The 12,841-nt window shown below is 42.1% G+C and overlaps 2 protein-coding genes across 3 annotated transcripts in view; one reads left to right on the top strand and one right to left on the bottom strand.

Annotated features, from left to right (window-relative positions):
• The window catches only part of SLC49A4 (solute carrier family 49 member 4), a 95,300-nt gene extending 92,883 nt beyond the window's left edge, over window positions 1–2,417 (bottom strand). The window contains exon 1 of the mRNA XM_090277493.1: window positions 1,785–2,417. Within this exon, the coding sequence (XP_090133619.1) occupies window positions 1,785–2,115 (331 nt within the window). The 5' untranslated portion in view covers window positions 2,116–2,417. The remainder of the gene's footprint in view (window positions 1–1,784) is intronic.
• Window positions 2,418–3,498: 1,081 nt separating this feature from the next.
• The window catches only part of HSPBAP1 (HSPB1 associated protein 1), a 66,426-nt gene continuing 57,083 nt past the window's right edge, over window positions 3,499–12,841 (top strand). For both annotated transcript variants that reach the window (XM_090277467.1, XM_090277457.1), the window contains exon 1: window positions 3,499–3,718. In XM_090277467.1, coding sequence (XP_090133593.1) covers window positions 3,655–3,718 — 64 coding nt within the window. In that variant the 5' untranslated portion in view covers window positions 3,499–3,654. The remainder of the gene's footprint in view (window positions 3,719–12,841) is intronic.

Here is a 12,841-nt window from a genome sequence, read left to right as displayed (position 1 = left end):
CCAACATGTACAAGTTTATTAGCCTTCTACTGAAAAGAAAAACCACTTCCTAAAAGAGAGAATTTTTAAAATTTATTTTTTACTGCTTCAACCAATGGAAAATATAAAATTGAATTCACCATATAGTTGTGGGAACTCTGAAACAACTATTAAAGTAACTTATTTTATGAAGAGACTAGGGAGTACCCAATTTTTCTGGCCAGGGATAGTAGACAGAATTATAATAATAAGGGTAAAAATGAACATTTCTCTACCATAAAAACAAGGTTGGCTAAATTTAGTGAATAATATTGAAAAAATGCTCCTGATTAAAAGATAAATAGTAAGAAACAACAAAATAGCCTTTCTCTCTAAAGTTAGCCAACCTTGTAAGAAATGACTGAGGAACTGTCAGAGACTGTAGGAGGTTACGGAGAAATAACTAAACACAATTTAGAACCCTCCACTGAACCCTTGGAATAGGGTGGGGGGCGGGGGAACACATTAGTGAAAAAAAAATAACTGGTGAAATATAAATAAAGACTATAATTAAGTTTAAAAGCAAGCAAATAAACAAAACCAAAGAAAACCTCCATTCACTACAAGAACCAGAAACCCTGCCTCAGCACCTAGTGCATATCCTCTGCACAAGTATTTGCTCCATCTGAAGTTCCACGCCTATCAAGACACACCTTCCAGGGCTGGGCACCTTCCATTGTGGGAAGGTTCTTCCTTGTTTGGCTTCCTCCTTAGGAAGCTCACCCAGTTTAGTTCTTCCTTCCAGAACCACACGCACATTAAGTCTAATTCCTCTTTTATTTGATCTCCACATATTTTATATTCTGACTCAAGTTTCTTTTTGAAGCTTGACACACCCAGTTCCCTTCATGTTACACATTATGATTTTTACAGCCTTTATTATTCTTGCCACACAACTTTCAAAGTACTCCAGCTTGTCAATAGCCTTCTCAAAATCAATGCTTAGAACAGATCACTGGAGTAGAGTCTGTCAAATTATTTCTCTTCTGGTTTTAAACACTATGCTTCTCTGCCTAAAATCGTCCTCCCTTTTTCGGCAGCTACATTACATTTATCATGAATCATTTACCCACACTTGTGTGGTATAATTCAATGCCTTATCATTCAATCCTATGACCTTTTTCTTCTTCCTCAAGAATCACACTGGCAAGCGGTAAAGTGAGATATCTGGCCAGAGTATTCTTCTGTGAAGAGATAGTCTCATTCATCTGCCAGTTTTATCTGAGAATTACAAATCTCAATTGACACAGCCATCTAGTCACATTCACACACTTTAAAGCTGCCATGTACCTTTTCCCAGAAACCAAATAGTCAGATCCGAGTTTCTCAACAGCTCCTCCTGGGCTGGAGTCACCTATTATGCAAAGCCAACTCATTACTTCCTTACAGCTAGGCATCATCTTTTTATTTTCTCATATTTCACCCTCAACATCCTCAAATCCCTCTAAAGTCAAAGCATCAGTCATTTTTGTGAGGTGTAAAAACATATACAGCACGTGCAAGAGGATGCTCTGAGGTCCACAATATGCAAAAACGTGAACATTAAGAGAACACTTAATCCGTGCTGTTGCATAATGGGCCTTGATAAAAAATATAATAGCTGAAGAAGGCTTCCTGTATTTGTTGCTTTGGCATCAAAGGGGTCCTAGTCAAGAATGGGATGCCAGCAATACTCTCGTCACCTCACAGAACCTTTGAGACGAAACCGCGGGAAAAGGCTACCCCAGCAGGGACCCCACGGGCCGGTGCTTCCCGAAACCCCTCACCTTTCTTGTCCATGAGCCACATGAATGCGAAGCAGGGCAGGAAGCCTATAGGCCCCCACAGTACGAGCAGCGCGATGTCCCAGCTGGAGAAACCGTAGGCCTGGCGCGCCGAGTTCTGGATGGGGCCCCAGGTGTTCCAGACCAGGCCCTGCGCGAACCCCAGCAGCGAGAAGAGCAGAAGCACCAGCCAGCGGCGCCCGTACACCCGCCCGGGACCCGGAGCAGCCACAGGCGGCGTCGCTGCCGCCGCCTCCCGGCTTCTCCAGACAGTCCCGGGTGCAGGCCCCAGCAGCGGCTGCCGCTCCTCTTCGCTGCTCCACGCGGAGCCCATGGCGACGAGCGGCCCGCGGGGCCCCTGCCCAGCGCGGTCTGGGTGTCCGCCGACCAGCCCAGCGCAGGCACGGCGGGAGGGGGGAGGAAGGAGGAGGCACAGACCGAGGCTGCTTTGGACCCGCTTGGCCTCGGGGGGCCGCCGCTGGTGCGCCTGCGCCGGGTGAGGCGTTCCCAGGCGGGGAGGGGTAGCGGGTGTGGCCGGCCAGGAGAAGGTTGGGGTACCGGGGTGGGACGAACCCCCTGTGGTGAGAGATGGAGTGGAACCGGTGACCCAAAGGGAGGACGGGGAGGAATTGGTAAGGGAGGGAGGAGTGCTTGCGGCTCATCCAGGGGAAAAGGACACTCCCGGAGAGGCTGTATTAGAAGAGGTTGGGCAAGGAACACGGGTTGCTGGAGGAAGTGTCCAAGTTTTACATCATGTGCCCAATAAACAACTCGGTGACCTCCGGTCACTTAAGCTAATGCTTGCTTCTATATTGGGTTTCTTCTTATTTTTTTTTTCCTTGGGTTTGTAACTTAAGAAATTAGAACGGTAGGATAAGATTGAGGCGTAGTAGAGACCCAGGTGTTGCCACTTGAAAAGCATTTTTTCTTTATGTACAGTAAGTACTGCATAGTTTTGTCAGCTTTTTGTATTACATGATTATAAACTAGCCAATGTTATTCATATATAAAAGATGTAGGTATGTTTCTACTCGTCATTAATAGGCGATCAATAAAGGTAGGTTGATTAAAACTGGAAGATTTGTCCCCAAATGACTTAGATCCATCTCCAGTTGATTTTGACCTGACGAAGAGTAAACGAGAAGGGTGGGGGTTGTTGATCTCTTGATCAAGATGCCAGTTGTTTATTTTTAAGTACAAATCCAAAAGTCTGACAGCTGTCGGTTAGTGCCCTTGAAAGTCTAAGCGATTTGGCTTGTCTGGGTGGGAAAATGCGTCGCAGGGAACACAGTTAAATGACATCTGACCTAGGATCATATTCCCCGGCAGCCACGAAAACAAATGGAGTCATGTTGCTACCAGAAGGGCAAGAGAGGTGGGAAGAGAAAGGAAGAAAAGCGTGAAATCTCCTAGTACCCAAAGCTGCTAAGAGCGACAGCAGTCAACAAACTTAGCACATCCCACTGCTCCCAGCCCCACAAAGACAGTCCCTAAAACTCCAAAACAATTGGGTAGACGAAAGCGCCGAGGCGGAAGGGAAGGGCCTGACTAGAAAACGAGGAGATGCAGAAACGAAGCCAAGAAAAAACTACTCTGAAAGGAGAAAGTCTGGGGAGGGCAAAGAGAGCCACAACCCAGACCACGTGGTTGCATTGCAACAAAGGCGGAATCAAAACAAACCTCCGTGGCCCCGCCCAATGCCTGTCACATGACTTTCACCTGTGCGTACTTCCGCACTTCCGGAAGAGCCTGCTCCAAGCGCTGCGATCCCTCAGTGTGTGGCGGCTTCAGAACAGGGGTCTTGGCCCTCCGCGAACCCAGCTATCGCTCCACTCCACTCTTGGGTTTGGGGCGGAGCTGGAGTCGTACCGCCATGGCGGCCGGCCCAGGGGCGACCACTGACACGGGCCCTGCAGCTAGAATTGGAGAGCAGGAAGGTAGGTGCCAGGCTGATGTCAGGCATAAGTACAACCCTGTGCCAACTGACTCTTGGCACCTGTCACGTGGCCGTTTGGTCCAGCTTCTGGCCCTGCATTAAGCTGTGAGGAAAGCTGTTTTTAGTGAATGTGGCTTTTCTCAGGTTGTGGCGTCCAGAGTTCTGATCGTCCCACAGACCCTGCATTCCCACCTCCTTTCGGTGGCGGTGTACGCAGGACGGTGTTTTGAATGTTAGAGTGGATTAAAATTACATTTGTGAAATTGGAGCTCATCCTGGAGGTACATGGAATTATCTAGGACCTTTGTGAACAGGCATTATGAGCTTTGTTTGATTTTGGTGGAATCCTGCTTTAAAGAACGGTTGAGGTTTGGAAGCTCATGTGACTGAGATCGCGTTTATTGAATGATTACTCGGTTCCTGGTACTTTTCTGGTGACTGCCACAGGATCCAGAAATGGTTAATAACAATGTCTTTTCCCAATTGAGTAAAGAGATACAGAAGGAAAAAGAATGACCAACATTTGTGGTAACGTAAATACTATTAGTAGTACACCCTGAGTGAAGTCTCACCAGGAGGGGGGAGCCCAGTGGGGAAAACATATGCTTCAAGGTGGGACTAGTTTTGTAACAGAACCCTTGGGCTGCTCCGATTGAAACAGAACCCACGGGCTGTTTAGTTAGGGGCCCGATTGCCACCGCCAGAATTATAACTCTCAATACCAGAGTTTGGTGAAAAGAAAAAGAATTGTTTATTTGCACATAGTTCTGCCTCCCCCTCCCAGACCTGGCCAGTCTTAGGAAAGTCAGAAACACCGTTTCCCTACTTCCTAGGCACAGTTCAGCTTTACCAGTAGCTGCCAATCACTCAGTTCTGACTGGGGAGGTCCTTTCTGTGCTGTGGTGCCCTCCAGCTCTCAGTGCAGAACCACCTGGATTCTCAGCCTCCTTGTAAACTGCCTTCTTCCTGCAAGCCGCATGGATCTCCTCTCCTTCTCAAAACCGCATGGCGAGAGCTTCTTCTTTAAGCAGCCTGGAGACTCCTTCTCCTCCAAGCCACATGGAGGGAGCACACAAGAGGGAGCCAGGGCCAGAGCCAGAGCACCAGAGAGAGCTAAAATGTCCGCAGCTGCTTATCTCCCCAACTGCGTCCTCTGACGCAGTGGGTGTTGCAAGCAGTTCTGACCATTCACAGAACCCTACACAGGCTCTGTCCGCTTCCCTACCATCCCACAGTCTAAGATCCCTCCCATCTTCCTGAACCTTGGAAGTAAAGCGGATCTTTGTGCAACAAAGTTTCCAGCTACTAGCCCCAGGCAGGCAAGGGCATCCTGAAAGCTGCTTCCTTTTCCCTATCTCCCAGCCGCAAACTCTGGGGTTTGTTTTTGGACTCCCCTGTTTCTGTAACAGTTTGAGGTGGGCCTTTATGATTGGATTAGATAGTGACAAACTGAGATGGTAGTAATGGGGTGGCATGGTAGACAACAGGAAAGCACAGGATGGATATGATTGGAGATAAGTCATGTTTGCCTAGAGGGGGAGAGGAACATTCCAAGCAGAAGAAACAAATTACAACTTTCTCTCTGACCACAATCTCCTGTCTTTATAACTGGCTTGTGTACCCCGAGACAGTTTTTGAACTTTTTCTATACCTCCAATTCATTGGACCTTCCATTTCCTGCTCATCCGTATTCCCCCAATCCAATTGAGAGTTATGTCATAGTTTATCATTATGATCTCTTGAAAATACACTATCTCTTGTCCCTCCCGCCCTTCTATTCTTCTGGCAAAACCCATACTCTGGATAAACCCCCTCTTTTTTCCCCCCTTCTTCGCACCTCCCCTTATATGGATGAACTTTGCAGGGGGGAAACGGCCTGGACAAATTGATGGCACCATAAAATGAAAGTGGTCAACTTCTTGAATATTCACTCAGTATTGGCCTGAGATCCTTTTTATCCTCTGTTTCTGTGTAAGCCTACTTGTAATCTCTTTCTCATTTTCAGCTGATGACCTCTTTGTAAATCAGGTCAATTCGGCATCTAATCTGTAATCTGTTGACTGTTTCCCCCTTCACTATTAGACACTTGTCCAGATCATCCAGTTTCTCACCTAAACCACTACTATATCTTCAGCTTTGTGTCCCTGTTTACCATCTTGTACTCTTCCAATCCCTTCTCTGTTCAGGAGCAAAAAGTGGCACTTCCTTACTTAAAACTCTTCAATGAATTCCATTGCATTAGAATTTAGAATAAAATCCAAACTCCAAATCATGGCCTGCCGAAATCTTTGGTGTGGGCCCTGCTCTTGTCGCCGGGAACATCTCCTGTCACCCCTTTCCTCTTACCTGCTTTTCACGTGGCTGGTTCCTTAATCTTCAGGTTTCAGAGTATGTCACCAACTGAGACTTTATTTAAACACTCCTTGTAGTTTTCCATGCTCACTATCTGTAATTACTTGTTTATTATTGTTTCTTCCATTAGACCTTATGTACCGGGAGGTTAGGACCTATATCTATTTTGTTCACCACAAACAGCAAGTATGGTGCCAGGCATAGTGGGCACTTAATACATATTGGTTGAGGGAATGAATAAGGGAACCCTGTGCCAAGTCCAGAGGCGGGAGGAGAAAGAGCTTGGCTTGGTCCATGAACTGAAAGAAGTTGGTATGAGGAATGGTGAGAGAAGAGGAGAGCTCCTGAAGGGCACCTTATACAAAGTTAAGGAGTCTGGATGTTGACAGTGGGAAGCCTTTGAAGAGCTTAGGTGGAGGAGTAACATGATCAGATTTAGTTGCAGGAAGATCACTTTGGCTGAAAGGTAGAGCATAGATTCAGGGGAGAAAGACTGAAGGACAAAGTACCTATGCCCGTTAAGTTTGTTTTCTCCTCTGTGAAATACATGATTATTGTGAACGTTTAAAGATACTTATAGATCTGGAAGGAATTAAGTAGTTAAGAATGGTAACCATTTTTATTATTAATAGAAAATGTTGACATTGGTGACTGACTGATGTTGAAACTGAGGGAAAATAAATTAGAGATACCTGAAAATTTCCAGGATGAGAAATTACATATAAATTAGGAACCTGAAGGAAAAAGGAGGTGGTTGGGAGAGCTCTGTTGAGTCCTAATGTGAATGTGTACAGTTTAGGTTTGGAAGGATGCTGCCAAAGCAGATGTCAAGCATGCAGCAGGGGAAGACAAACTTTTTATTTTTTTATGGTATTCACATACCATAAATTCATCCTTTCAGAGTGTGTACAGTTTACTGGTTATTAGTATTTTCACAGAGTTGTGCAGCCATCACTATCATAATTCCAGAACATTTTCATCACACCCAAAAGAAACCTGGTACCCATTAGCAGTCAGTCCCCATTCACCCCTGTCTCCAGCTCCTGACAGTAGCTAATCTACTCTGTCACTATGAATTTGCCTATTCTTGACATTTCGTATAAATGGAATCATATACAATACAAGGCCTTTTGTGTCCGTCGCCTTTCACATAGCGTAATGTTTTCAAGGTTCAGCCATGTTGTAGCATGTATGAGTACTTCATTCCTTTTTATGGTTGAATAATATTCCATACATAGTTTGGATATATTGCATTTTGTTTATCCATTCATCAGTTGATGAGCATTTAGGTTTTTACTTTTGGGCTATTATGACTAATACTGCTATGAACATTCATATGCAAGTTTTTGTATGACTGTGTATTTTCAGTTCTCTTGGCCGTGTATTTAAGAGTAGAATTTCTGGGTCATATGATAATTCCATATTTGGCTTTTTGAGGAAACTGGTGATTCTTGATCTGCAAGTCCTAAGGAGGGGGAAAAAAGTGATCAATTTAGTTTCATCCCTGGTAAAAATGTGCCATTCTGGTGAGTGATGTTGATAATGGGGGGGGGGCATATGTGAGTGGAGGGGATATGTGTGAAGTCTCTATACCTTCCTTCTAATCTTGTTGTAAACCTAAAACTAATCTAAGAAATAGCCCTAAACAAACGAAGTATGAAACACTTTGTTAAGAATCAACTTAGATTCTGAGTGTAAGATATTACTTGCAGGATCACACATTGGTTAAAGCATTTCAGTTAAATAAAAGTTGTAATCCTTTAAATCTGATTCTGTCAGACTGAGTTTATTATATTCCTGTTGAGCTATCATAGTTTTTGTTATAGCTAGGTTCATACCTTTATGAAGAAGAGAGGGATATATTCTTTCCAACGGTTCTTTCAGTCCTGCCCAGGGAAATACCTCATTCCAGGGTTGTACAGACTTGAGTTTCATATATATAGATAGCCAACACTCCTATATAACTAGATTGACTCTTTAGTAAAGATGCCACACTCTCTGAGTCATTCTTGTTCTCGTTTTTAGAAAAAGTCAGGGTGAGGCACAGGAATTTAAAGAAAAGCAAAAATTTGTGTGATGTCAGAGTAAAATATTCCCATGCTAGAGCACCTGTGTCATTTATATGTAGCTAAAATACTTCATGTTTGATAATGATGACTATTAGAAAAATAATATTATTGAATATTTTTAATGTGGTAAGCAAGTAACAAAGTTTATCATCTTTTGCCATTTTTAAGAGTACAACTTAGCAGTTTAGGTATATTCGCAATTGTTGTGAAACAGATCTCCAGAATCTTTTCTCTTGCAAATGAAAGTCTCTTCCCCACCCTCCATCAGCTCTGGTAACTGCCATTCTACTTTCTGCTTCTGTGACTTTGCCTATGTTAGATACTTTATGTAAGTGGAATAACACAGTATTTGTCTTTTTGTGATTGGTTTCTTTCACTTGGCATAATGTCCTTAAGGTTCATTCATGTTGTAGCATGTGACAGGATTTCCTTCATTTTTAAGGCTGAATAATATTTCATTGTATTATATATGTCTATACACATTTTGTTTATCCATTCATCTGTCAATGAAAATTTGGGTTGCTTCCACGTTTTGCTATTATGAATAGTGCTGCTGCGAATATGGATGTGCAGATATCTCTTCATGACTCTTGTTGAGTGTTTTTTATGAAAATTGAGATAAAATAACCAGTTTATTTTGGACTATGAAAAATTTACTTACTGGAAGCTGAAGTGATGGAAACATTTTGGTAGAGATTTTGAAGATACTTTGGAGCATTTTAAAGAGTTTTAGTCTTGTAAGACACCATTCTTTCTAGTACTCACTTCACTTAAAAAATATATTTACTTTACCTTGCTTTAGGTTTAAGACTAGTATTACTTTTGAACTTCTAAGTATTTATGAGCCAGTTTCTCGTTCATAAATGGATTGAAGTAAGGAGGAGGGGTAACTGGGCAAGAGTGAGAAGTGTAAGAAAGTGGGAAGAAGAGGATGTAACTGTCTCCTGTCCCCAGGTGAACTTGCTTGGGTGTTCACTACCATCCAAGTATTGGTATTGGCAAGGTAAAGTCATAACAGCCTCATCATTTCTGTTTGTGGTGTCTTCAGTGGCAACACCTTCTAGACCATGAAATTCAAAGGGTTTATAACTATTCATCAGTTTACTGAAGTATTATATTAACTTTCAGGAGAATTTTATTAGTTTGCATTAACATTTTAAAGTAGTGACTATAAAATTTAAAAATTATCTAATTATCTTTGGTGTAAATTTTACCATTTGGTCTTTAGTCATTTTGTTAAGCAGTACCTTTTTAATTTCATCAGTGTGCATTGTTTTTCTGACATGGCCCCATGTTCATTATTTTTTACCCTAATATCTACCATTCCTTCTACCATTACAGAGGTTTTAAAATTTCTTGTATGTCTATACACTAGTTGTCAGACTGATGAAACCCTCGTAGGTTCATATGTGTATATTTAGAAATAAATTAGCTCATCATGCAAATTTTTAATTTTATGTCTTTATATTTTTTTATATTTTTAAGTATATTTTATTAATTATGCTCTTTCTGTTGTCCCAGTTTTTTACCCCTTCGTCCCACTCTGCCTGGTACCTGCCTTCCCTCCTGCAATCCCCCCCACCTTAGTTCATGTCCATGGGTCGTGCATATAAGCTCTTTGGCGTCTCCATTTCTTATATTCTTAACCTCCCCTTGTCTATTTTGTTCCTACCAATTATGCTTCTTAATCCCTACACCATTTCCCATTCTGTCCCTTCACCCTCCCAGCCGCTAACCCTCCAGATGATCTACATACCTATGATTCTGTTCCTGTTCTAGTTGTTTGCTTAGTTTTTGTTTGTTTGTTTGTTTGTTTGTTTTAGATTCAGTTGTTGATAGCTGTGAATTTGTTGCCTTTTTAAAGTTCATGGTTTTGATCTTCTTTTTCTTAAATAAGTCTCCTTAACATTTCCTGTAATAATGGCTTGGTGATGATGAACTCCTTTAGCTTTACCTTGTCTGGGAAGCACTTTATCTGCCCTTCCATTCTAAAGGATAGCTTTGCTGGATAGAGTAATCTAGGTTGTAGGTCCTTGCTTTTCATCACTTTGAATACTTCTTGCCAGCCCCTTCTTGCCTACAAAGTTTCTTTTGAGAAATCAGCTTATAGTCTTATGGGAACTTCTTTGTAGGTAGCTCTCTGCTTTTCTCTTGCTGATTTTAAGATCCTGTCTTTATCTTTAACCTTTGGCATTTTACTTATGATGTGTCTTGGTGTGGTCCTCTTTGGGTGGAATTTGTTTGAGACTTTCTGTGCTCCCTGGACTTGTATGTCTCTTTCCTTTGCCAAATTAGTGAAGTTTTCTTTTATTATTTTTTTCAAGTAAGTTTTCAATTTCTTGCTCTTTCTCTTTTTCCCTCTGGCATCCCTGTGATTCAGATGTAGGCCTGTTTGGAGATGTCCCAGAAGTTCCTATGCCTATTTTCTTTTCTTTTTTTCCTTTAAGTCTTGTTTCTTCTCTATGTTCTGGTTGAATGTTGATCTCTTCCTTATGTTCCAAATCGTTGGTTTGAAACCTGGCTTCCTTTCCCTTCTCTGTTGGTTTCCTGTGGGTTATTCTTTATTTCACTTAGTGTAACCTTCATTTATTCCTTTATTTTTTTGCCACACTCACAGAGTTCTCTGAGCATCCTGATCAGCAGTGTTTTGAACTCTTCATCTGATAGGTTGGCTATCTCTGTTTAACTTAGTTCTTTTTCTGGGGTTTTGTCCTGTTCTTTCATTTGGGCCATATTTATTTGTCTCCTCAATTTAGCAGCTCCTTATGTTTGTTTCTTTGTATTAGGTAGAGCTGCTTTTACTGCCTGTCTTAGTAGCATGGCTTATGTAGGAAAGGCACCTGTAAATTGTATGGCGGAGCCTTAAATAATTGCCAGGGCAGGGCAACCCACTTCACCACTTTGTGGCTGTGTGGTGAGGGCTCAGAGAGGTTACAGTGCCACTGACTGGCTTCTGGCACTTCACCACACTTTCCCCATTGCCAGTCACTTCACCCCCTTCCCGTTTGTAGTGGGTGCCCTTCCAGCTGCTACCCTGGTGGTAAATCCCGGAGCAGGTGGTTTTGTGTATGTTCTAAGACTGCGTTGGCCCTTTAAGCAGTAAAAATCCAGCAATTTCTTCTGCTGCCCCTACCCCCACTAGTTTTTACAGCCAGAGGTAATAGGAGTCTTTCTTCCCAGTGCTGAGACCCTGGGCTCTGCAGACTGGCCTGGGGCTGGGATCGCTGGCTCCCAAATTATCCCTCCTGTCTGTTCTGCCACCTCCACCACCACCACTGCTACTACTGCCTTTGCATGCCATGCCACCTCTCTGCCCATCTGGATGAATGTGTCGTCTTTAAAATTCTTTAAATCCTTGGTCGTTGGACTCCCATACAGCTCGATGGTTCTGAGTGTTATTAGTTTTTTGATCTGGTTGTAATTCTGTGTATGGTTGCACAAGGAAACAAAGCATGTCTCCCTACACCTCCATCTTGACAGGACCATGCCAATTTTTTATTCATGCTGTATTACTATGGTGAGTCTCTGTATTTTAACTTGTGACTTACTCTTTTGTCACCTTATGAAAGTTTTTGAATAAGATTGAAAATAAAATAAAATTTAATAGTTATTAAAATTTCTATTAAAATTCTGTGTGACATGAAGTGAGTTAATTTTAATTTCAGCATTTGTCTTTGTTATAGCCTATTACTATTAGGAGAATATTCTGGAAATTTGTGTTAGTACATACAGATTCAGGGAAAGTTTCCAGAACTGAAAATCTTCCTCTTTAAGCAGAGGGCAAGGAAAGACTAAAGAGAGAGGTTGACCACTCCAGTATGGTTATTAGTGGAGATTAGTAAGGAAAATAAGAGCATCTTGGTGGCTGCAGGGTGAAATTGTTCCCTCCAACTCTGGCAGGTGTCAAAGAATTATATATGGTAAAGGGGGAATATCGTAGTTACTAGTATGTGCATGCTACTAGGTACAGAAAATTACGTGCTCAAGACAATGGTTCCAGGAACCAGCGCCTAGTGGGAGTCAGGGGAAGGGTACTGTTTTATGTCAGAATGAACAGTGGATTACAATCAGACTGTCTCTAAGGGGGCTTTGCAGTAAGCAATCTCAGTTCTGGCCTATGTCCAGCTCTCAGGGCCTGCAGTTTAACATCATGGGACAGTCTCTCCTCCACAACTTGGTGCATTTTCTTTTTTCTTGTCTTGAATTCTAAATCTCAGATACAAAACCACACCAGATATTAACTGATTGAAGCCAGATTGCTAGCAAATTCAGAGAAATTAGATTTCAAATTATCTTGTTATTTTCATTAATTAACTAAAGAAAAAATTACTAACAAAGGGGCAATTTGCTTTTATGGTATTTCACAGTCTCCAAAGAATTAATTATTAACCAAGGTGTAATGAGTGGTCTGAAAAACATGCTTCGTTTAGAGGGAGAGAGACTGTTGTGCAATACCTAGATTACTAATCTGCTTTTTTGAGCAGTTTCTAAGTCATCTCATTAGACATTGCTGCTTCTTGCAATTTTAGACTTAAATACACTATCTTTTAAAGACTGTCAAGGCTGCCTCATAATTTTTATAGCTCTTTGCAGATACTCTTGGCCGGGAATGAGGGTGCATCCCTAGGCTCTTTAAATAATACACTGTAGATTGCATTCACCTTTAAAGGAAGTTGTAACACTTAATTTTGTTAATTTAATGG

The sequence above is a fragment of the Furipterus horrens genome, unplaced genomic scaffold (assembly GCF_987537825.1).
Source record: "Furipterus horrens unplaced genomic scaffold, mFurHor1.1.pri manual_scaffold_1, whole genome shotgun sequence".
Taxonomy (NCBI): Eukaryota; Metazoa; Chordata; class Mammalia; order Chiroptera; family Furipteridae; genus Furipterus; species Furipterus horrens.
The sequence above is the reverse complement of the archived record's forward strand: the minus strand, read 5'-3'. Positions and strand labels throughout refer to the sequence as shown.